The sequence below is a fragment of the Ischnura elegans genome, chromosome 12, assembly GCF_921293095.1.
Source record: "Ischnura elegans chromosome 12, ioIscEleg1.1, whole genome shotgun sequence".
Taxonomy (NCBI): Eukaryota; Metazoa; Arthropoda; class Insecta; order Odonata; family Coenagrionidae; genus Ischnura; species Ischnura elegans.
In genome coordinates this window covers 17782938-17808289 of record NC_060257.1, presented here as the reverse complement: position 1 = coordinate 17808289, position 25352 = coordinate 17782938, and the positions used below count along the sequence as shown (strand labels likewise).

General features: G+C 38.5%; 1 protein-coding gene across 1 annotated transcript in view; it reads right to left on the bottom strand.

Annotated features, from left to right (window-relative positions):
• Positions 1-1139: 1139 nt before the first annotated feature.
• The window catches only part of LOC124169068 (ubiquitin-conjugating enzyme E2 R2), a 102914-nt gene continuing 78701 nt past the window's right edge, over positions 1140-25352 (bottom strand). The window contains exons 3-5 of the mRNA XM_046547541.1: positions 5592-5689; positions 4726-4860; positions 1140-2643 (exon numbers count right to left, since the gene is read on the bottom strand). Of these exons, the coding sequence (XP_046403497.1) occupies positions 2301-2643; positions 4726-4860; positions 5592-5689 (576 nt within the window). The 3' untranslated portion in view covers positions 1140-2300. The remainder of the gene's footprint in view (positions 2644-4725; positions 4861-5591; positions 5690-25352) is intronic.

Here is a 25352-nt window from a genome sequence, read left to right as displayed (position 1 = left end):
ATATTATTGAAAATATGGAACTTTCATTATTGAAAACAATGTGTAAGCATTAAAAAAAAAAAAAAAAAATAGAAATCGATACCTCCACTGCACAAATTCTCAACAATCGCACACTGAATCAAATCCACTCATCTAGTAGCCCCAATAGAACTGCTTCGGTGGGCAATTGCTGAGCGTTTATGCAGTAGAGGCATCAAAATGCAACTAAGCCTGAGAATTTGATTGAAAATATGGGCAAATCAATAACAAATTATGTATGTAGTTGCATATTAGGATTGCAAATAAGTAAACCGAAAATTCTAAAACTTCTAAAATAAAAATTCTAGAACTTATCTTGTTAAGTTGTTGCTCGATTAAATTAAAATGTATGTGTACAATATAAATAGTATTCTATTTCAACTAGGTACCTTTCTCTCTAGAAAACTGCGTGTACTTTAAGTTGTAATTGATGGCATGTCAACAAAAACCATTATAAGTAGGTAAGCAATAAAAATAAAGAGAATAACAAATTTGGTACAATATGAGTGGTAAATATATTTTCAAAAGAGTTTTTGAATGTTTCAGCACAATGCTGAGGGGTAACCCAAAAACCTCACCATGCTCAATGGCTTAGCAACAAAGTGAGTGTCGGATAGTGATCCAAAGTTCCAGGAAACAAAAGTATAGCATTTTTCAGCACCACTAAATGTACTCAAGTGTATTTTTCAGATTAGAACATAATTACAGACAAAATCGTTCAAAAGGTATTTTAGAATTTGTTAAAAACTCTATAGTCGAGGGTTTGTGATTACCCTCTTAGTTTATCCATCCATTTAACCTCAATAATCCAGCTACATCACTGCCTCGATGATGATAGTGAATCATTCATGAGGATTCTAAAATTGTCTTTTTTATTACCTTTTTAATTATAAAATTTCTAGAACTAGGAAGGATAGGTATATAATTTTTGCCATCTCTTGCTAAAGCATAATGAACTGAAAGTGAAAAACCATGTTCACTTCAACTAAAAAGAAGACACAGGTGGAAATATAGAGCAAAGATTTGTGTGTATTGAGTAAAAAGGAATCAAATACCTATGCACGCATTTAAAAGTATTCTATGTACGCCAATGGTAAGGTAAAATAAAGGTAGCCATCAAATTTCAGTAACATTACGCTTTAATTTTATTAAATCAAGATAAAGACAAAAGCCTCCTCGCTACCTGTTGAGAAGTTTAACTTCTCAGCTACATTGGGCCAAATTACCTAAAATTAGGTTAAAGAACAGAAAAAGTCCGTAAGTAATACACATGAAAGGGCCAATATTCATGGAATCTTAAAATTTAGCACTGGAGAGCAACCTACACAGTTAATTTATTTAATTCAGAATAACTCTCTTAAAGTAATATTAATGTATTCCTTAGAGTAAACATACAAACCAAATTTCCATGATAGATAGAATTTCATCTTTGAAAGTTTTTTTTTTAATTGTAAAGATGCACTGATCAACTATTTTGAGTATACTGAGGAAAATGTCTGCACTCTTACACATTTGATCAATTTAATTCACCAAATACATTTTCTGTGTACAATTTAATTCTTAAAAACCTGTTAAAGAGTACAACCCCATACATAAGATATTATGAATCATATAAGGAAGTAATCCAAGGAAGGCAAATTTAATGAAACATTTAACACATGCTCATTTCTCCTGGAGGGAAAGGATTTTATGGTTGCCATGGAGTGGAGAGAGTAAACAGTATTCACAGCCACACTACGTGTTTCGGAGGTCCACCCTCATTGGCAGGGAGTAATAAGGGTTTGTAAAATTGTTGTTTATGTCTCAGAACCCTCTATAACTGGACCTATTTCCTCTGGAACAACCACAATTGCACAAAACTCGAACACTAACTAATATTTAAGTCGGGACACCAAAATACACGAGGCCACACGTTCTCACACCAACCTAAACATGCAAGAGAATATTTTTCTCCTTCACAAGTTGAAAAAAAAAATAATCATCGATAAGAAACAGTTCCTTCGACAAAAAACAAAGCAGATACATTCCCCGAAGAGGACACTTGTGCCCACTTGACACTGAGCAACCAGGACATGAATCAATCAGCAAACCAAGCTTGTACGGGAGCACACTTGAGTGCTTGCAGACTCGGAAGCGCAAGTATTAGCACGAGTTTGGGGCAAATAAGAGTTCCGATGCACACTTTTAAAAGTCCTCTACCACCACTCCAGACCTCTCTTCCCAACCATTCCCTCTGTTCCTTGCCCCTCGCCTGGCCTCCCAAGTCCCCCGGCCACAACCCATCACGTTTCCCCATTTCCACTGTCGTCGCCATCCTCATACGACCCTTCCACCGCTGACCTGTTCCCGCTCACCACACCTTTCGAGCACTCTGAACTTGCGACACCGGCGCCACCCAGACTTCCCTCGTCGGCACAGCCACCACTGTCAAGACCTCCATCATCGTCGTCCTCCAAATCCGAGTCTTCATCATCGTCCAGGTCGTAGTCATCATCGTAGAAATCGGTCATGTCCACTGAGTTCTCTGGGGGCTTCACTTTGGTCTTGATACAGTAGTCTTCTAAGGTGATTGGAACTACCACGTTGTCCTTTTCTGCTTCCAGTCGAGATGCAGCCACTTGTTTCCTGGAGCAAGGGAAACATAGTATGTGTCAAAACGAAAACTCAATACATTTTTGATTACCTTTCATTAATGATCAAAGATGGGCCAATTTTTTCTATTCAAACTAAGAGGGAGGGAGATGGAAAATTTCCCTTAATACAAGAGAAATTTCTTTTGCCATGGCAAATAATTGAGCAATTTGAAACCAAAAGTTGTCTATAGTAGAATCAAATTTACTTCCAGCTAGAAGCCCTAAAAGGAGGAAAAAATAAAAATAAATGAATTATGCATAGTCCATACCCTCCAGATGAAATGAAAATCCAAAGTTTCTCCAGAGAAAAAATGTTTGAGGCTGGATTATCCATGATTTGATTGACTAATTGCAATAACATCTGCGTATCACTTCCCAAGCAAGTATCCCCAAACACTCCCTTTCAAACCTTCCTCTTCTTTGTTCTCCCTATACTTCCCCAAACAAAAACAACTATTTTATCAATGGAAAGGAAATGGGAGTAGAATAAGGATGGACCAGAAACCCCAGTTAAAAAGTTTGGAAAATGATAATGAATATATAAGCATCTCTTTCATAAATACATTCAGGCTTCATTGGAATGGATTATCAAAGCACTATTATGGTGCATAATCCAGTAGCTTTGCAAAAGTTCCCCCAAAATTAATACATACTGGGTTTAAAGAAAGGGGTGCATCTGTTTACACAGATGATTGTTTCATCCACACCCTCTGACTCATCTTCACTCTATCAAGAGCCTCCTTAATTCACGACCTTAATCATTCAACACCCTTTCCACTATCTTATCCTCTCCAGTTTCCTCCATCTCCACATTCCAAATGCCTAAAGCCTTTCACATTCTGCATCCTCAATATGTATCTATGTTTCTGAATGAGCTTGTTCACCATTATTTTTTATCAATTGTGTTAGAGCTTAAAAAATAATGAAACCTATACTTTTCTGTTTTTTTAATCTGTAGCCTACTTCTCATGCAATTCCCTGCAAAAAACAATAACCTAACTGTTTAGCAGATTATTTAATCACATCACCAAGCCCTGTCAAGCTGGTCATCTAATTGACTCAGCTACTCCTGGGCCTCACAAAAAGACCTCATGTACTTAATTGTTTTTTTAAACTCTTTTGAAAGACTCCTTCCTTCAAAGACTGCTTCTCTCTGAAGGAGTTAACGAGCCAAAACTCTATTGGCATCACCAATTCACAAGAAATAGGCCCAGCTTTTGTGGTTCCTCATTTCAAAACTAGGGATAGGTGCATGGCACTCAATTTAAACAGGTAGTGAAGACTTAAGTATGGCTTTACATCTATTATACCAGTGGCTTACTGCTCAAGTTTAGGTAGAAGTTTTTGCTTTGAATGTTCCCGCTTTTAATGCATTTTTACGCCTTCTTGCGACAGTTAATTAGTTAATTTTTAGTATTGAAATGGAAGAAAAATGGATAAATTTGGTTCCAAAAATACAATAATGAGAAGAAATTGAAGCATATTGAAAAAGTAACTAAACATTTTTTTACAATATGTCTCTTTCTATGCCATGATACAAATTTTCTTACAACATTTTCAGGGTAAGTGGCTTAAAAAAATAAATGAAAAAAATGTATGCATGGAATTCAGTGCTATTATTTTATAGTCAAACAGTTAACATAAAGGGGTGTAAATAACCCTAAAAATTATGTATCACAAAAATCCTTTCTTAGTGCACCGGTAGGTACATGACAAAAGGAATATATTCTGAAAATTTCATAGCTCTATCATCAGTTGTTTGGGCTGTGTTTTGATGAGTGAGTGTATCCGTCAGTTGCAACATGCTACTTTATTTTCGGTATTATGAGAGAATGGTGGAATGAGGGAATTTTTTCCATTATTAATCTTTTCCTATCATATGCCAAATTCTTTTACTGATTAACTATTCTGTGTATGAGAGAACAACCCCATTATCCAATGTTGAATGCCATCCATATCAGACTCTTCAACCCTTTCCAATCTGACAAAATATTTCAGAAGTATGTAAACGTTACCTATGAATCCAACAAGCCAAAACCTAAATAACTAGTAATTTAATTACTTAAATTCATACCTGATGATATTTTCATATTCCTTGTCTCTATCGCTGGCACCTCTCCATCTTCGATACATGACTGAGGCATCAACATTTGCTGGACTGAAAGTATTTGGCTCATTCAGAAGGGATATGACAGACAACAATATCGTCCTGAAAGAAGAAAAGAGGAAAAATGAGTCCATTAAAGTACAAAAAATCAAGTAAAAACTGATCAAGCATATTGACAAGGAAGACGGTGGGGAGTATGAGAATCTTACAATTCAAACTTTATACATGAAAAGGTACAAAAAATACTAAGCACCAAATACCCCAATCTTTATCACACATGTCCATTGAATAATTTTAAAATCTCTAGTTTATAATTTTAACATCTACTGATACATATTTCAGCTTTAGTAGAGATAATGCATTTTATTTACACAAAAATAAATACACACTCATTATTTGGGATAAAAAGGGAAGGTTGTGACTTTCCATTTCCCAAATAATCAGGCCCAAAGTGATGCATCTATGTATGTATTTTGATTATCTTCCATGGGTACCATTAAATAGAACTCTTATCGGTATGTCTGAATATACTCTTTAAAAATCAAGTACTCAGCATTCAAGCGAGTAAATAGGGCTTCATTAAATAAAGCTCTTCTATGGAATATTAGGACTATGGCGGACTTTACCTACAGGGATAAAGTCCTCGCCTGACAAATAGGAGGTGGCGGGTTCGAGTCCCGCCAGGGTAAGTTACCCATATTCAGGGCATTGTTGTTTGTGCACATTAAATTGTTGACATGATGATAACCCTGATGTAAAAGGCTGTAAAGAGCTGTTTTCGGTGGTATGGAAATAAATAAATGTCTTATCTGTATGCCATGGACTTCATTTACCTCACGTTCTGTGTTGGATTCCACCTCTCGCATGGCAGTTCTCCGCTTTGTGGGTCATCGACTGGAGGGTGTAGGATGGAAATGCATAGATCACCATTCTGTAAAGAAAAAAAGGAGAATATAATTTAATTTCATAGTTTTATTTAAAAACACTCACAATTAAGATTTGAAAAAGTAGGAATTCCGTAAAAATACACTATACAAGTCAAAGCTAAAAAAAGGACAGCGGCAACTGGAATATTTGAACTGGAAAAAGATAACAAAACTGCAGACATTGGATGACTGAAAATTAAATTACAAAAAAAGAAACTATAATAGAGGGAAATTATTTCAATATTCTCCTTTATTACTCTTTGATGAATTAATGTAATCTGTCTTCCATAGATAGAATAAACCCAGCCCAGTGATGATGGATCTTTATCACAGTTTTAATCATAAAGCATTGACACATGTAAGAATACCAGTTAAGGAAGATTTCCATGGAAAATTTAAAAAATCATCATTATCATCACCCTCGGTACTTAAGCCTACACTCTACCTCCATTCTCCTCAATCTTCCATAACTTAACTCCATATCATGCCTCACAGTCTTTTCAAGTGGGCCACTACATCATCAAACCGCCACTTTCATGGTCTTCCCCAGCTTCTTTTCACTCCTAGATTGCCAATGAATACATTTTTGACTGCCATACTTTTTTCCAATGAATAGTGCAACACCATTTCAAATCTTCCTACCTTCATAATCAATGTGATATGGGGCTCTCTATACAGTTCGCAAACTTAAGCATTGTCCTCGTGATTCATATTCATTCACAAAGTGATTATAAAAATCACTCTGGTCATTTTTCTCTTCCCACATTCAACTTCCTTTTTCCTTCTACCACGATGCATATTACTCTTCATTCTATTTATTAATCTTGTTCTCTTCTTCCCTGCTAACCCAAAATCCTTCCATATATCATGGTTTTTATTTCTTCCCTCCTATCATCACTCCCTCCAAACATATAGTAGGAAGAGTTCTTAGCTTTCCCACTGAATCCAAGAGTTGATTGATACCGTCATTTTGAAGGCGTAGTTTGCCATCGTTTTCAGGATGATGAAGCAGCTAGAAAATCTTCTAGCTGCTCTATGTTCTACCTTGACTAAAGGAGGAGAGGATTACTTTCCATGGTGCCGTATGGTAGGCAATAACTTTTAGCAATAATACGTCCGAGGTCTGAGATGCATTGACAAATGGCTTTTAGATAGTCATTATTTATTTCTAAACATTTTTTTCAAGCTGGTGCAGTGTAGTGAAACCTTTCATTAGAATTTTTTCACCTTCTGAATTGGCATTTCAGCCACCATTAATGAAGCCATTTTAAAAATATTTCCAAAAATTACAGGGGGTGGCCGTCCCATCCTTAATTTTCCACTGCCTAATCTCCATTACACTAAAATTCCTTTAATTCATAATAAGCCCTATCACCTTTCATTACATACATGAACCCTGTTTTCATCTTACCCTTCCAGTGTGCATATCACTATTTTGGGGAACTCCAGGAGCTGTGCATTTGAAAAAAAAACAAGAAGTGCTCAAATGAGATAAAGTGGGTAGCCTAAGTACATAAATCAAACGCTATTTAATATTTCCCATCTCAAGGAGGACACTGATTAGTTAATTAAGAGAATATGCTACACCGACGCCGACTTTATTCCTTCCCTTCGAAATACACATTTTGCTCACGCCTCCACATAGATTCCCAACCCGCACGATGAAAATAACCTCAGCAGTCACGCGCCACTAATAGTACGTTCGCCAGAGAAGTGCACAATTTATTCCGACGATAACATCGAGCTTTGCCCACTGCAATACTATCTGCAGAGGTTACGACAAAGGGAAGTACCTTATCGCTTTTTGGTAGGCAACATTTTTAGTCACCAATGCGAATTCTGGGATGATAAAAATTCGCGTTCTCTCGCCGTAACCTTGGAGAGCGGCCAAAGTGGTTTGAAGCGATCAGCTGACTGCGGGAGCGGCGAAGGCCGCAGGAAGGAAAGGAAGCAAGGGGAGCAAATCAACTTCCCCTCCCGCCATCCCACTCACGGCAGTTGGCTTGAAAACAAGGGGGAAGGGATACGAACTCCTCAGGAAGATTAGAACGACATATCGGAAAGGTAACATGCGAAATCAGGATTCAGTTTATTTTCTGAAAATCATGCTCCTATCCTCCACTTATTTTTTTTCGTATTTCTTTTTGAATGGAATGGTACGTAATGAAATGACATTTTGTAGAATTTAATCAACATAGAACAGAGAAATAAAAAGTGATTATTAAACGTCGAGGACACAGCTGTCGCTACTCGTATAATATAATTTTACTCCTTCCAATGCATCCCATTCCATGAAATATGAGTTCTTCATGTACATTATGGATGCTTAAACACTTTTAAACTGTCAAAATATTTATATTGTTCCCCTAAATAGCGCTCAAATTATGAAAATACTAGTCATTGCGCGATTAAGCATCGGAAGTTCCGCCGAGGCTATAAGACTCAAAACGATACAAACTTCCATCTTTTATGGCTAATAATTTCATAAGCATCTATCGCATGCATATTTCCGCTTACATTAATATAGCCATCGTAAAATAATACAGCCATCGAGCCCAATGACGTATTTTTCATTAATGCAGGCTTGACTGAAAAATACTGAAATCACTCGAGTGCAAAAATCAAATTTAGAGTAATCACCATGCAGATCAGGAATGATAGCTTTATGCAGCAGTTCGACCGACGGTAGCGTCATATCAATTGCCTCACGCATTTTGACTTCCGTAAAAGCATTTTTAACAATTCCCACAAAAAGTAAGGAGAGATTCTACCGTTTTATCTTCACAGTGGCTTTTACGATTCGATAAACCTGATATAGGTTTTTGTCAGCACGACATTTAACCTGTAGTTGTCATTTATTTTTTCTGCCCATCTTTCTGAGAGCCTACACAGAAAGACGGATTTCTTTTCATGCTACAACCGAAATAGTAGCATACTAAGACCATAATAATATCAACAGTCGATAAATTATGAATGCAAATGTAAAAGGGCGTACCTACAAAATTTTTAGAAAACTTTGAGAGGATAATACCCGTTTCGGTTTTCAGTGAAAGCTTATCACGATTCTAGTCTCTCCTCAAATTATCAGGGATTGCAACATTATCGAAATACATTGAATGAATCATAGTTAACGTAGAGACAATGAATACATGCTCTTTTGTTTTTCATTCTTCTAGATGATTGCTTGCTTGGAGGTCGCAACACTTTCACATACACGCTCAAGTTGCAGAATGCTTTTTCTTTCCGAAACTACGAATTCCACACACAGCGCATTGCATGTACTCAAATTAAGTAGAACGTTCTGACTAAGAGCGGAAAAAACGAGAGACCCCATGGACATACGTTCTCTACGAATATAGCTACCGCAAAAAGATGACAATTACAAAAGAATGAATTATAAAATAAAATGGACTATTATCTAGGCGCAATCACGCGAAAATACCAAGCAGTCGCGAATACTGTGCTGAATGGAATAGTTAAAACCTTTCTATTTGATAAATCAAAGCTGAACTTTCTTCTTCGCCGCTTTGATCTATTCTCCTTCAGATTGAGTGTAATGATAATATAACATCCGAGGTGCTGACTCGTGAGATAAGATGTAACTTTGTGACCTCTTGACCCGCCCAGTCTCTTCCATGGTTTAATCACACATTTCCAGTATCACAGCACGGATTTTTTAGGATGGAAAAGTTTTTTCAATGGAAACTTAAAAAAAAACACTTTTAAAAGATAGTTTTCTCGTAATGTGGCACTAATTGAATAAATGATATTGCACATTCTTACCAGTTTGTTTTTGAATACTTGAATTAAAGAGACATAACGAAACATGAATAATTAATTTGAAAATATAATACTGGTAGATGAGCAGAACTCGCTATAGTAGGGATTAGGAAAAGGAACGGAACTGGGAATTATACTGAATAAAAAACAAGCAAGGATAGCAGAGGATGTAATCTAGAGCGCAGCAATAAATGGTGCGGAAGTGTGGACTTTCAGGAAGGTGGATATGAAAAGGCCGTAAGCGTTTGAGATGTAGGTAAAAAGAAGAAAATAGGAAGGTGATATAAACGGTCTTCATTTTTCTGTAGAAATTTGGTGCTGCAGAAGATAAAGAATAAGGATAAAAGGAATCGACCAAGTTAGCAGTGAGGAAGTCTTAAGAAGAGTAGGAGAGAAGAGAAGCCTCATGAAAACTTAATAAGAAGACGGAACAACCTAATAGGCCACACCTTGAGACATGATGGCCCGATGAAGACAATCGTCGAGGGAAGAGTAGATGGCAAGAACGGAAAAGGAAGACGTCGAATAAAATATATGAAAGAAGTAAAGAAGCGCGTGAAAGATAAGAATATAATACGTTGGTGTGAAAATACTAGCTGATAAGAGAACTGAGTGGAGAGAAGCGTCAAACCCATCTTAGGATAGTTGACCATTGATGATGATGATGATGATATAAACTGTGAGGATAAGGAAAAAAAGAGACCACAACAGCGAGACATGATAGGAGAGGAAACTACGAAAAAAGACACGGGGCAGACAGATAGTCTGGATGTAGTGAGTACGGGATGGGGGTGTTTACAGCCGCATCTGTGCTCACAGGTGAGGCATATATTCTGGGTAGGTATGGAAGTAGGGGGAAGAGAGTAGGGCTAATGGATTTAATTCAAGGGAATAGGTCTTGTTGAGAATTCAAGAATGAAGATCAATTAGGGTGGGGGGCTGGTCGGAGTGATCAATAAAATGTTCTATGTAAACCGCCATAAATGGCTCCAATAAATCAATGAAAATCCAACGAAGGGTCCACTAAATTCGAAAGGTTTCCTGCATTATATGCTCTGGATTAGAGAGGACCGCATCTTAATCGCCGATCTCAATGGAGAGGTGGGCAAATGTGCACAAAACACATGCCTTTGCTGAGGATAACACCGTTAACCTATCATGTATTACGATTTCTCTGAGCACTTCATGACTAAATCAGACTATACCACGGTCGTGAGGGTGATCATGTCCTTCACTTAAAAAAATTAGAGTGACCCAATGTTATTTCAAACGGTAGGATTTCCTACTAGTGCGCTAATAAACCGAGCATTTCTTTTACGATGACTGTCCGCGATTTGGGTTCATTGAGTTTAAAAATAACTCAAGATTGAGTTTTACAGCACAAAAAAGACTTTTTCTCTCAGCTAGTAGCTTCGGTATGCATTTTCATAAATTCTGCGAGAGGTGACTCAAAGGCCATAGCCCTACCATCTTCCCTCACGTCATGATCCGTATCAGCAACGGCAGGATGGTTTCATTAGTTTCGTGGGGCAGTACACCACTTCCCAGAGAGTATGAGGAGCATGCAACATTTCCAAACGAAACGAGAGATTTAGTCCTCGTTCGGGAAATCAAAAGACGTGTATAGATAATCTAAACCCACTGGAGAAACTAAAAAACGAGTTGGAATGATAGGATAAATAGTGTTCGATAAAAAGTAGCTGAAACCTGAAGGGAAACAAATGCTGGCCCGGGAGGTGTGCTAGGGAATGATATTTATGGATTTCAGTTTAACTATCCGGACAAGGTGAACTCAAAAAACCTCTCACCAAATCTAATCAAATTCGCGACTATAGCAAAAAATAATCAATGGAAATTCCACATCTTTAAATCGAACTATGCCATTTTTCTATTTAATCGAGAATTTCGGTGTGGTGAGGGTACTTACCTGCACCAATTACAACCAAATCCTGTCCCAATATCGTCCACCTCTCATAACATGTGATTACAGGGGATTAAATTGCAGATATATGATAATATATATTTGTAATTTACTGAATTTCATTATAAATGGCTCCAATTGAGCCCAATATATCGAACAATATTTCAAGAATACTGGAGACGTTCGAGATATGGGTGTGGTGAAGAAAGGAGAAAGTGGAGTGGACGGAGAGGAGGAACGACGAAGTGCTGGACATGGTGGGTGAAGAGAGGCAGCTTCTATTGATACTAAAAAGACAGACGGTATAGGTGAAGCGAGGGCTAAGTGGGGAGGGGACGTTGAAAACAGTTTTGCAAAGTAGAATGTTGGGTAAAAAAAGGTAGAGGAAGGAAGAGAACAGGATTTTCATATCGATAGAATGAAAGAGATTAGACCTTGTTGTGAATTGAAGAGGGAAGTACACCAAGAAAGGGGAGGCTGCTAAAATGCTTCGTAAGTACTTAATCGGTAGAATACTTTTAAAATAATAATACTTTCAAGAATCGCGCACTTAGTTCTTGATCGGGCTCTTGAACACACTGGGCATTGTACACATTTTCCTCCACGTGGATGATGGCCAAAGTCATCCAAAAAACCTGTTCCGCAGATACATTTTAATATTTTAACACGCATTCGGTTATTTTTCGGAAACATCACCTTTTTCCAAAGATCGGGGCATCACTATCGCCGAGTCAATCGGGGAGCACTTTGGTCGAATGGCAAGGGGAGTTCTGGTGTAACTCCGAGAGGATCGCGATCGGGCATCGATTGGAAACTCCGCGAAGAGCAGAGACAGGGTGGTACGACACAAGAATATATTTCCTGCATCCACACCGCCCCGCCACGTTCCAAATGGAGGAAGTCCAACAGAGGCCGGGGAAGGAGGGAGGAATGGAAAAAAAGGGGCCGATTGCCAATATCGATTCATCATTATTTTTCATTTTCTGCCCTTAGCCCCGAGGGAGGCCATGCTTTTTTCCTTGAACACTACTGGTGCATTGTCCATTGTACTAATTAACGCGGATACAGTAGCGCAAATGCAGAACTATTGACGGCGTTACGGAGAAAATATCGATCAGTGAGGCACCGCTTATTAGTCAAGGCGTGTTTACTATGCGACGATTATACAGCTTGTACTCACAATCCCAGATGCCCCAAAGAAAATTCCACCGTCATGAGAAAGCGCAGGTTTGTCATCTCGATTCAACACATATAAGAGGAGAGTTTTCACTCAGTCAGAATTCGTACGTTAAGAATTCAGCCACACCTTACCCTCGTAGATGTACGCAGGATATTTACTCATGGATTCCCAAAAGGCTTCACAGCCCCCCTCCCATAAATTTAAAGTATAGTTCAAGAACTGACAAAAATTTTCCTGTTCCGACCAAATTCAATTAGATACTAATTCGCTGTTTCTTACGGCAAGTATTAAGGTATGACAGTTCATCATTTAACTATGCTTAGCTTGTTCTCGGTTTTGTTGTTTTAGGTTTATTGTCTAAGTTTTTTGAATGATTAAGTTAGCGTTTTTAGGTCTTATGGGTTAAGAATTGAGCCTTAATTGTTGTGAATCTTGAGGTATTTAGGGCGCGAGATTTTACTGTATAAGATTTTGAAGTTATAGCTAGTCAACAATTTATATTGAATTATTAGCATTAAAGTTTACATTATTAACTGGATCGTATGGATTTTAAAGTTTCTTTGCCCCTTGAACTTCACACACGCGATAAAGTAATTGATTATAATCGGCGGTAAAAACATGAATTTTAAACCTGCACATATTCGATCGGACGAGATGGTGCGGTAGCGATGAATTAATGCATTTGAAAAGTGATGGCAAGTACCACTTGAAAAATATTTTAATCCGACGGGTTCTACGAGTTACCGCATCATCACCTAAACCTGAACCGGTTAAATTAAAAATTTTCCAAAGGAAGATGGCCATTATTTTCAGGGGCAGTGACCTTCATATAAGTACAATTATATTTAAGACATTGCTAAAAAATGAAACATTCCGCTGACTTCCACGCGTTCGGTTCTGATACAGCGTTTTACGATTTCACCGTGAATAATTAACTTCCCCTCTGGTAAAATTTCCAAATCAAAGTTTCATTCTGCCTTAAACTTACTGCAACGATAAGTATCTACGGCACACAAGTGTTTAATGACACAAATGAAAAGTGCAGAGGTAATCCATAAAACCTGAAGATGTCACCATGATAGTAGGAGTAACGAAGTCAAGAAATCAATCACGCAGCCGTTTCCCAAAAGAAGTCAGAGACAGCCAACCCGTCGACGTGGAAACGTCAAAATTACAAATGAGTGAAAATCAGAACGAACTACAAGAAAAATAATGCAGACCCTTCAGATACCAAAAATCGCCCAAAGCCATAAAAAGTAGTCTATGAAAACATAAAGGTAAATGAGTGAAGAAAAATTTAGAAGGGGCTTTACTATAGGCCTTATGGGATTAGAGTTCAAATGCAAACACGTTACACTATTGTAAAAATCGGTGGGAAGCAGTTTAATTCGAAATCCATAATCGCAAGAAGTAGGCATTTGATACGAAACAAAGTAAAAATATCCAAATAGAGGTAACGGAGTAAGTTCCGCGAATTTTTATGAATGAGGAATTTTAATCAGTCAATTAGCTTTATAGGCATTCCAAGGAAAGAGATTTACCCACATCCAGGCAAAACGCTTCTAACTACAAAGTTACCCGCAGAGAAGAGTAAGTTGATTTGATATCAGTTTCCTCTGAAATTTAAACACAGCACGGAGGCAGATTTACACTTTCCGGGCTCCAATTCGTTAATTGTGCTCCCAATAACTCCATACTAGGCAAGAATAGCAATAATAATAAATAGCTAGGGCCGTCCTCAAAAAGTATATATAGTTCCGAATTCCGCTACCGACACAAGAGATAGAGAAAGCCGCGATGCAAAGAAATACCGCAATAACAAGAGCGTTTCACTTTAACTGCTGGGGTTTCCTGGTGACTCTCCGTTCCCAAGGTCAGACATAAGTTCTGAGACTGAGCGCAGCTGCTACGATAACACGTAGACTTAGTGCCGAGTTAATGATGCCACGTAATCCAAATGTTGGTAGAGTTGGTTGGATATTAAAGGAATTTCACTAGCAATACGCAGCCACTGGATAAGTTTTTCAAACATTTGTACATATATTCGGAACATTATTTACCAGCCTGTTGCTTCATTACTTCTGCAGTTCTCCAGGAGCTTGATTATTTCTTTTATCCACAACCCATTAACACACTATAAATATGCCTAAAAGTATTAGCAGAGTGATTTCCACGAAGATTAAATATAACAGTAACCTACAAATTTATGCACATTCAGTGGTTATAGGATTACAAAAACATAAGGAATACAATCAACATTGCGAGAATAACATTGCTCCCACATAATCACGAATCAAGTTCAATATATACCATTAATGCGGTGCGTTTCGGAAAAAATAACTAGATGACTAGACTAGAAAATAAACTAGACCAGCAAGATGAAGATGATTTAAGCGAATTCATCCCCAATCTCAGGAAATCAAAAGCATCATTTGTGAAGACGATTCGAGAACGGCGAGGCGTCAAGGTAAGCTATCCAGTTCCCACCCTTAATCGGATACACAAATGATTTTAAGTATTCCACATTGAATTCAGTCGAGTTGACGTTGTAAAATAGATAATCGACATGACATACATATACACTTCATCGTTCACCCATTTCGAATAAAGGCCAGTTTAGATGACCAAAACCGACTTTGCGACCCACTCCGTATTTCATAATGCACCAAAGGTGTTTACTGCGGGAAATATAGCCGCAGCGTACTCAGACCTTGTGATTAATAACTTATCGTCTCCTAGTTTGAACAAGCCTTTGAGGCCACCACTCAGTTGTTTACTAACAACTCCGTGATACGCAAACAAATTGGATCGTAAGGTTTTATGCATTGCGCGGAACTGTTTGGCCTCAAACCTATTTTTACGACTTATAAAAACAACCACGGAGAGTCATTTACTTCACAGAAGTTAGGAATACCCATGTACCCAATAAGAGTTACACCTACAATTTAATTTGTGAATAAAAACTAATAAATATGTTTTGTACTCATGACATAAAATAACTATATAAATCCTATTAGAAAGAAATTAATAAATAAAAATTTTGCTAGTATTAAATTAAAAATACATATCAAATTAACAAGAGTTTTTTTTTAGGATAAAGCTACTACTCACATGCCTGGTTAGAAGCATGAATTAAATTTGATAGTAATACTGAAAACCTTTCCTCGTCAATAAACTGTGAGATTAAAAATCCTCCAACAGTACAATTATCTCCATTTCAAATTTGTTGCTTGCAATAAGCACAATTATTACAATGGGCACTATAATTACCTACAGCACGATTATTTCAATAAGTACCATAACTACACAGAGCACAATAAAACGGATACATATTTGGGAAGATGCAATAGGAATCATTGGCACTATAATTTCCATTTATTTCAGTGGTATTGGTCCAATAAAACATTTAAAAAACTACCATTTAATTAAGATTATTATTAGAAGATTGGTGAGTGTGGTAGCGTAGTTGGTTAAGAATTTGGCTGATTATCGAGGGATTCCGCGTTCAAACCCCGGGTGAAGCCTTCGAACACCCCCAAATTCCTGAAGTGCAGTGGGCCAGGCAAAGGAACTGGCCCCCTACCCTGAGTAAGTGAAGTTCACACGCCTGTCGCTTAGTTTGTGGTGACCTCTACCCTCACCCATCCAAACCAACATTCGGGTTGAATCACTGAGTGAGCGAATCGGAAGATTAAGGCAAAACTCATGGACATTTCTAGTGTCAATGATTCTTATTGTATTTCCCAAAAAAAAGTGTTTTACAGTGCAATTACAATGAGTAACATGATTACACTTAGCACACTATTTACAATGAGCACAATAAATTTAAATTTAAAATTTTGAATATAAGGATAGCTTTTAACGTCCACATGACTGCTCGAACATATAAGACGAGGAGTTAAATAGCTTCTTGAGGTGGGAGATAAAATCTCCCCACGGGTGGATGCTCCACGGCGTCTGACTATGTAGGTCAGCAGGAGAATCCCTTGGAGCGAACATACACGGGTTGAGGAAGAGCGCAGGGATAGAAGGGAGACCCTGAATACCCCTCCTTCCCTTCCACCAACCCACATCTCCTCGGTTTCTCAAGGTTTCGTGGATTACAGATCGAAGGGAAGGAAGGCGCTTGCGGCAAGAAGAGATCGAACACGTTTGAGAGAGTATAAACAGACAAGTGCAAGGCAAGGAAAAGAAGTTGTAAGTATTGAGAGGCTCCGAGAAATGTAATGGAATAAAGATTGGAAAGGTAGGAAGGATTGCTTGTTCAATGAGCGATATCATCGATCTTCATTTCCTGATAATAACTGACACAGCAAAATTGAAACTGGTATTAAATAACACGCTTTTTCCAAAAAAGAGTATGAAATCCTCTAAAAGGAAAGACTAAGCTTTCGCGGATAACAAATAGATGAAAAGGAAGACGCTTACGGTAAGACGAGATCCAGCATGTTTGAGAAAGGACAAACAGAAAAGTGCAAGGGACGGAAAAGAAGTGATATGCTCCGAGAAATGCAGTGAAATAAAGAATGGAAAAGTGCGAAGGATTATTTGTTCGATGGACTATATCGTCGACCTTCACAGGCGGATATGAACAGATACTACAAAAGTAAAAGTAAAATAAAAAAGATAAAAAAACACGCTTTTAACTTAAATGGCGTATAATACACAAAATAGTAAAAAAAATAAGCTTCTCCTCACTCGAAGAATAAAGACTGGGGCCGATTAGATTTTTACATTTTCGAGCATTTTATACTATTCATGGAAAAGCGTGTTTTTTACGTCTTTATTTTCTACTTTTTAATGGTGATTCGAGTAATTGATTAAACCAGAGCTGTTAAAGATAATTATGCGAAAAGTCTAACTAACGCCATTAGTTGAGAAAATTTAACACAATTTTTCCACACTGAAATTTAGTTAATCACAGCATAATAGAATAAAGTTTCAAATGCCTGATTACAGAACATAGTAATGCCATCAGAAGCAAGCAAAAGTGCTACATTTCAAGCCGATCTGTCAATGGGAAAGGAGTTAAAAATCAATTTCAAAATTCCATCGATTAAACAGGGCTAACAGCCAAAGCAGGTTAAGAAAAAGGCGTGTCAAAAAATCTCCTACTGTGGCTGGTAGAAATTTATTTCCGTCATCATAAAAAATCAACGCCTTGAGGTTTTCGCCCCGACGCTATCGATGACGCATTAAGTCATCGAAACGTCGGTAATCCCTAATAAAATTATCTGGTGGAGTTCCCGAGAATACTTGACCTGATTTGTACGCCAAGAAAGCGCAAAGTCCAACGTAACACAAAGACATATTCTTCTTAACAGAGGTATGAATAAAATGACAGTTTGCAATGATTTTTTTCCTGTCGTTTTTTAAACAATCGTGTTGTGAATTTTGCCAATAAAAATGCACCTTCTAGTTAATTTTAGTTGACGAAGCCCAAACAATAGGTGTTATTTTTTAAGGTGAATAAAATATCTAACAAAAAAATCAAACAGGATTTCGTAACCAAGTGTCACCAACAATGTCTATATTAGCTATTAATCAATATGCTAGGAAAGATCCAAGTTTTCTTTTTCAAACGAATGAGAGAAATGGATATATTACGAAATTGCTGACAGGTATCGAAAAATAAGTAACTTAACCAAACTTCGATGATGGTCGTTCATTATATCGAATGCCAAACGTTTTTAAGCATCGTTGATAGTCTATGCGCGTCAACGTTAGCTAGTAAAGAGAAATTAATTACTGCTCGTGGCAACCGAAACACAGTAAAGAGCGTAACATATCGCCGCAATCAGCTTACAAAGAAGTTGATCCTGATTTGAAGTTCTTAGGTTCCTCACAAAGTGATACCGTTGAAATACACTGATGTTTCGATGACGCAGTCCGTCATCACCTTAAGGATAAATGAAGACGAAGAGAGATTACGCCATAGTGACGTGGGTGTAAGACGACGATATCATCTCGCTGGAAATCCGAGAAATCTACATGGCTGAACATTCGCCAGGAAAACAGAGATCCTACCACACGCTGGGCTCTGCGGAGCTTCTGCTCTGTCGTTAAAATGCAAGGTCGCCGCTCTGATTTTCGTATCGGTGGGAATAACAAATAGAACACCTGGATGATAGAATACCCTCATATCCCTCAACATAACCACCGAATATTGGGCGATAAACGAAAGCCGAGTGACTACCTTAAATCAAAATTAAGCTGTCCAATCTTATAATCGATTTAGTAAATTTTCATCGAATCTTCGCGAGAATAAAAACAAAATTATCAAATAACGTAATAACTGAACAAGTTGAAGCGAGGATGGCAAGCGGGGTAACCTCAGGTCGATTTATGCTTTGACGAGGGACAGGATCTGGGATGCAACAAACTGAGAGATTGAAGAAACCAGCCTAAATAATACAATCGAATAATATTATAAAAATAAATTACGGTAGGAATGAACAGTAGGCACACCAGATGATTGGGGGGAATATAAATCCTGTGAAAAAGAAGCAATGATACCCAGGCTACACTAAATAGAAATGTAAGTTAACAGACTGATATGAACTATCTCTAGATTGCATTTTATGGCAACCTAATCATATTGGGGAACGAATTCGATAAAAACTTTGAATATAAACCAGATTTTAATTAAATATTAAAGCGTATAAATTGTCAATCTTCACGAATAAAATTGAGAAAAATAAGAAAATCTGATATATGATATCATGTCATTTAACCAACGTGCTGGGGGTAATGCACTTGTATACAATGTAAACAACATTGTTTTTAGTCATTACACTCTCTGAATTTATTTGAATATACATATATGTACATATATGCATACATACAATAGATGCCACCGGATGCAGCAACAGCAACGAAAATCGCCCACGCACTTCAAGACAACATAATAATGATAGAATAGAATGATTACAACCTCGACAGCTGTAGTCCTAACACACTAAAAGGTGGGACATTGGATCGCGCGATATGATGCGGATTCAATACGACAAACTCGCTCATGAAGACCTAAAGGGCTTGTGGCAAGGGGTGTTGGGTCACGAGTCACGGAAAGAGAAGCAATAAATCAATAGTAAGCGGAAAGAGGGGAGAAGATTAGTCTGGTGAGCTTCATTGGCGCATTGCATGAGCAGTCGTCTTCTGTACATAAGCAGATACAGGACGAAGGAATTTTTGTGACCATCCGCTCTACAGTACCACAGGTTTTGTTGATACGACTGCTCTACGAACAGATATCGGCAGTTTAGTGCACACAGGTTATCAATCTATAACTACTTTCAACCTTGTTACTATAACACAAGAAATGCATCTTTTTCAGTTTGTTGGCTAGAATAACCAAATTTACCCGCGTAATGTTTACCCGCGTAATGTTTAAATTAAAAAAAATTAATGCTCCAATGCATTGGTACGCGAGATGCAACTTTATTCAGGTAAATGATTTGCCTCCTTATAAGGATATTCGCGTCGAGTTTCATTCAAATGTTAAATGACACTGGTTGTTTCAGATGAGATATGGTGTAAACGTTACATCATGAATGAAATATCCTTCGCAAATTTCCCTTAAAAACTTTTTCAGAAGACACGACTTCCCTCTTCGCCTTCGCTATTCTACTATTTCTTTCTAGCTTCGTCCGTCGTTGGTAATTCGGCTTCCTAGGTAACAAAACTATTTCACCTATCTGCAACCTTTTGCTTTCATAGGTTAATATTTGTACTACCTCCTCTCTTTTGCAGCATACTAATATCTTTGTTTTCTTTTTGTAGAAACAAAACCAGTACCAGGGGAAAAAAAGAAGTGTCTAATCGCTTAAGTGACGCGCACCCGGGATAGGTGAATTTTTCCTCGTCTAAGGCTGTGAAGTGATCATCATCATCATCACTGGTTAATAGTCCTAAGATTTGACGATGTTCAATTCTCTTATCAGCTAATCTTTTTACACTAACGTACTCTATTCTTCTCTTTCACATCTGTTCCATATATTTTGTTCGAGGCCTTCCTTTTCCGTTCTAGCCATCCACTTGTCCCTCGACGATCATTTTTATCAGGCCATCATGTATCAAGATATTGCCTATTTGGTTGTTCCGTCTTCTTGTCAAGGTTTTCATAAGGCTTCTCTCCTACTCTTCTTAGGACTTCCTCATTACTAACTCGGTCGATCCATTTGATCCTAATCATTCTTCTGTAGCTCCACATTTCGAAGACCTCTATTCTTATAAGTCCATGGTAATATAATGAGTCAATTTGAGTCAAGTGAAGCTATTTCGAGAGGGGATAAAGAGTTCGGAGTCGCGAAAAATGAAATGAGGCATCGAACCCGGCCGCTCCATATGCACTGAGCTATTCTCACCTGTCCGTCGCTGCTCTACGTACACCCGTCCTCCCAACTTTCGACTCCAAGAATCACCCACCCCCTCCCCCCCCCCGGATCCCGGTAACTAGCGGCCATCACACCCAAGGCCAACTTCTCCTCGAAGAGAAATAGCCCCTCCCACGAAAATTCTCTCCCCTCCCCCGCACTCCTTGAAAAGAACAACACTTCAACCCGCTTCCAACAGACGGGCTCTCGACTCGGGCCCCTACCAAAGGCAATCAAAAATCAGTGGCGTAAATGTCCACAACGCTTGGGGAATTCGTTTTGGCCGAGGAAATATTTTTTTTCTGCTTTGATAACTATTTTCAGGTACCTTTTTCATGATACTTTATGCCTAAAAACGCGCTTAATTGATATCATAGACTGCATATATTGACACTAACTGTACTCAACTGAAATTTTGCTGTTTATAACGGCAATCATTTTCACTAGGCCTAGAATTTCACCAGACCTCGGAAGGCTACTGCTACCAGCCCAATAAAAGGCATTCCAGCTATCAGTTTATTTGAAAAACTATCGAAACTGGCTTAGGCCAGGGAAAAACTTAAGGAATCAATACTTCGGTAACGCATTACTCAATTCGGAGACAATTTAAAGTTAGGTCTAAATAACTTAAAGCCTTGATTTCAAGGGCTATAAATGTATTTACGCATAACGCTAAAACACTTTTTCTGAAGGATAGGGATTGTTCCTGTTTGCACCTTCCCCGATAATTCGCCCATGATTCAATTAGAATAATCTCATAACGGTACACTTATGATAGGAAAAAAGATAGCGCACATACATTTTTCGCTGAGAGCGATGCATAGCCGATCGATAACAATACTAAATAAATAAATAGCACGATATCCAACGTGTCATCCTTTATCCATTACTCCACTTTTGGGTAAATCGCGGAAAATAATACATGACCCCTGGTAGACGCCGTGTAATCTATACCGCGCCTTTCACTCGCGATTTGAAAGAAGTATAGTGAGCAGGATAATCAAAAATGCAAAACGATCCTCTTCCGGCTATCAGTGAAAGTCCAATTCATGATTTGTATGCTAAGACAGTGATAAAAATCTAATAAATGAAACGGTACTTTGGTCACTAAAGTCAGCGCAGTCATTTAACTCCCTCGGCGGAACGTACATACCGACTACGGGATTAAAAATGTACGCTCTATTTTTCAGGCTGTCGCGTACTACAATATCCGAATCAACCTTCGAATTGAAACTGAGTGAGAGAGTCCCGAAATTTCTACACCGAATTTTAAGGTTCATTTCACCACTAAACACTAAAAAAAACTATAATTCCAGGTCTGACAAAAACGATAAATCAAAAGATATTTGCCGAAGGGATATTTAGGAATTATTTTTTCCCCTTGAACAATAAAGTACTAATAAATGCAAGGCGGATCTTCGAAAGTTCATTTCCTTTTTTTTTGAAACGGCAGGTGTCTTATCACCCCCCGCCACAAACCTTTTGAGGCGGCTTACGGGTTAGTGTGAAGGTCTACCAGCAACAAAAAATATTCAGGAGACACTTGGAGAATGAAAGACAGTATTTTTTTCTTTAAATTGCAAAAGCATCCATAAGCGCGGGAGAAATAAGTAAGTAAAACAATGAAATATGTAAAAGAATGAAACGCGTCATACGAGTCAATTTGTTTTTATTTCTTCGAGAGTCAAAGCTGTGCTTTCTTGACTAACTTGCAGGTTGGCTCAATAAATTATTCAATTTACATATTATAGTCCAAGCAAATCAATGACAAGAAGGACTTGGTGCTTTCCCGGCGAATGCTGTTGATAAAATCTTCACGGGAAATCAGCCGGGTAAGGATGGACATTGCTGCCAACGTTTCAATGGCCTTCTCTACCATCGTCTTCAGGGCGAATGTGTTAACTATCACGTTTACTTTGGCAGGAATTAACTGATTGCGTATGCAATTAAATAACATTCACAACTCTAAAAATGTAGTAAAAGTTTAGAAAAGCACAATACCGCTGATTAGCACGTGAATATAGGGAACTACTACGAAGTTAGAACTGAATCTGAAAATTGCGAGGATTAGCGATGACCCGGTTCGCGCTTCCGCGTTTGGAATCAAATGTAGTAAACAGGCTAATAGGGAATACACTTGCGCCTCTTCAGGGAACGAGTAGCTGTTGGCATCACTTGATGTGGGAGTCGCATCAAACCGTCACACATCTCCCGTACTCTCGCACCTAGCTCAGCGAAGCCCTCCCTTCCTTCACGCCACCCCTACCCCCTCAAGCCATCCATTTAGCAAATTCCCCTCGCCAATGAATGATGGCAAAGGTGTCGGGAATGGCGTGGGGCTCGGAGCGTGGGCCCACAGCGACGCAAATCGAAGCGGGATGCAGCGAAACACCCTCGCCTCGAAGGCAAACCTACGCCCTGGGATTTTTTTTTTGAGCGGAGGTTTCTTTTCACGCGGCTACCTCGTTTTCTCGTCATCCGTCTGCGATGAGCCAGAGATGGCAGGGTTTTATGAGAGGGCACCTGCAGTGTGACTGCAGACATCATTGCCACCAATCATTGGGACCGAAAGTAGGGTCGCTAATGAGGCATTGCGGCAGTTAAGTTGGACATTTAAAAATATATACATCCAATTACGTTAAACACTATTTTCATACTTCATTAACTTACTGTATCAGCCCAACCAGTTCATTAAGAAATTAATTTCGGCTAATTATAGTTCGAGTAATATTAAAATTATACATAAAACCCAATAAGTTGATGCAGAAGCTAAATCTGCGATATCCGAATAACCTCATCACGGTTCCAATAAATCAAAAATTAATACTAGAGCTTAAAATAGTAATTAATTTTACTCTCCATACACTTTTTATTTTGTGTCCAACCACGTAATTAAGAGACTTACGATTGCTTAAATGAGCTCGTGCAATATCTAAACTAAGGCTCAATTCCACTAGCGGCCAAAGTTGTATCTGCTGTGTCCGATTTATCTGTATGGTTCACCATTCAGTACGGTTTGAAATAAATCGGTTAGCGCACTTAGCGGGAAAAATGTGCAATTCATCACACTATTTGTACCGAATAACGTAGCCATTACGACAGTAAATTTTGTTATTTTTATTTCGTCAAGAGTGAAAGCTACTCTTTCTTCCCGGAAATAAAGATGTCTGTAAGTCATGAATAAAAATCACCCCCACCAAACACCCTTGAGGTACCTTCCAGGTAGGTCCAACAAATTATTCTATTAGTCAAATTATTTTCCAAGCGTATCAATGACATAGGCGAAATTAACTACCAGGTTTACTTTTGCAGGAATGTAAAGATATTTGTGCATTTAAATTCCATTCACAACTGTATAATTCATGCATAAAAACTAAATAAACACTACACAAATAAAAGCTTAAATATGCATATTTTAATGCACTTGTATTCTGTTCACAACTATCGCATATCTCCTAGAGAAATTTTGAGGATTTCCTCATCTACAGTTTTTCTTTTTCATAAATAAAGTTGGCAACTCTGCTCGCTGGGTACTGTCTTGATAACGACGCGAGGCCAAGTATCGCTGAATATAGCGATCAAAATCAGAGATGAAAACAAGACACCGTCGGGGTGATTCGGCGAGTGTCATTGACTGATGCGATCACGAATTTCCGGGGATCCATCACTTCAAAATTGCAGGCGCTCGTCACGAGCGTGAGTGCACGCCGCTCCAGGCCGTGAGCTGGTTCACGACTACGGGGATAAGACGACGCGTAACATGAGAATCCCCTCGCCTCTCAGAGGGCAGCTTCCGGCTCGTGAGCGCTCCACAGCCCGCGCGTCACGTCCCCACTCGTGTTTAAAGAGCTCAACCCATCACCGTGATTTTTCTTTGGCACTCCACTCACGAATCACGGCTAGCGAGGTGCTTATGGACGAGCAGCGCTGCATATTGGAGCTCCGTCAACTTTTACCATGTTTTTTTGAATGCCTTCCTCAGTAGCACCGGGGTGAAGTTCTCGCCCCCTATACCAAAGGTCGCGGGTTCGTATCCACTCAGGGTATATAATGTGGGTATTATTGTGTGTGAGTGTGTCCATACATAAGGTGCTATTTCGCACTCCTCCGTCCACACCTTGAATATGCAGCGAGCATATGGGATCCGGTGCCGAAACCCTTAATCCGTGAACTGAATGAAATACTAAGGACAGCTGCGCTATTCGTCAAAAACAGCTACAGAAAGCGTTACACGGATGTTAAGCGAATAAGGCTGGGAGCCGCTAGAGACTCGGAAGCTGTGCGCTAGGCTTAGATTGCTTGAGCAATTGAGATTGGATATATTTAAGAGCGACAAGGAGTACATCATCTTAGAGCCCCACAGATAGAATAGATAGATAGAATTAGATAACCACCGCAGATGAAGCATATTG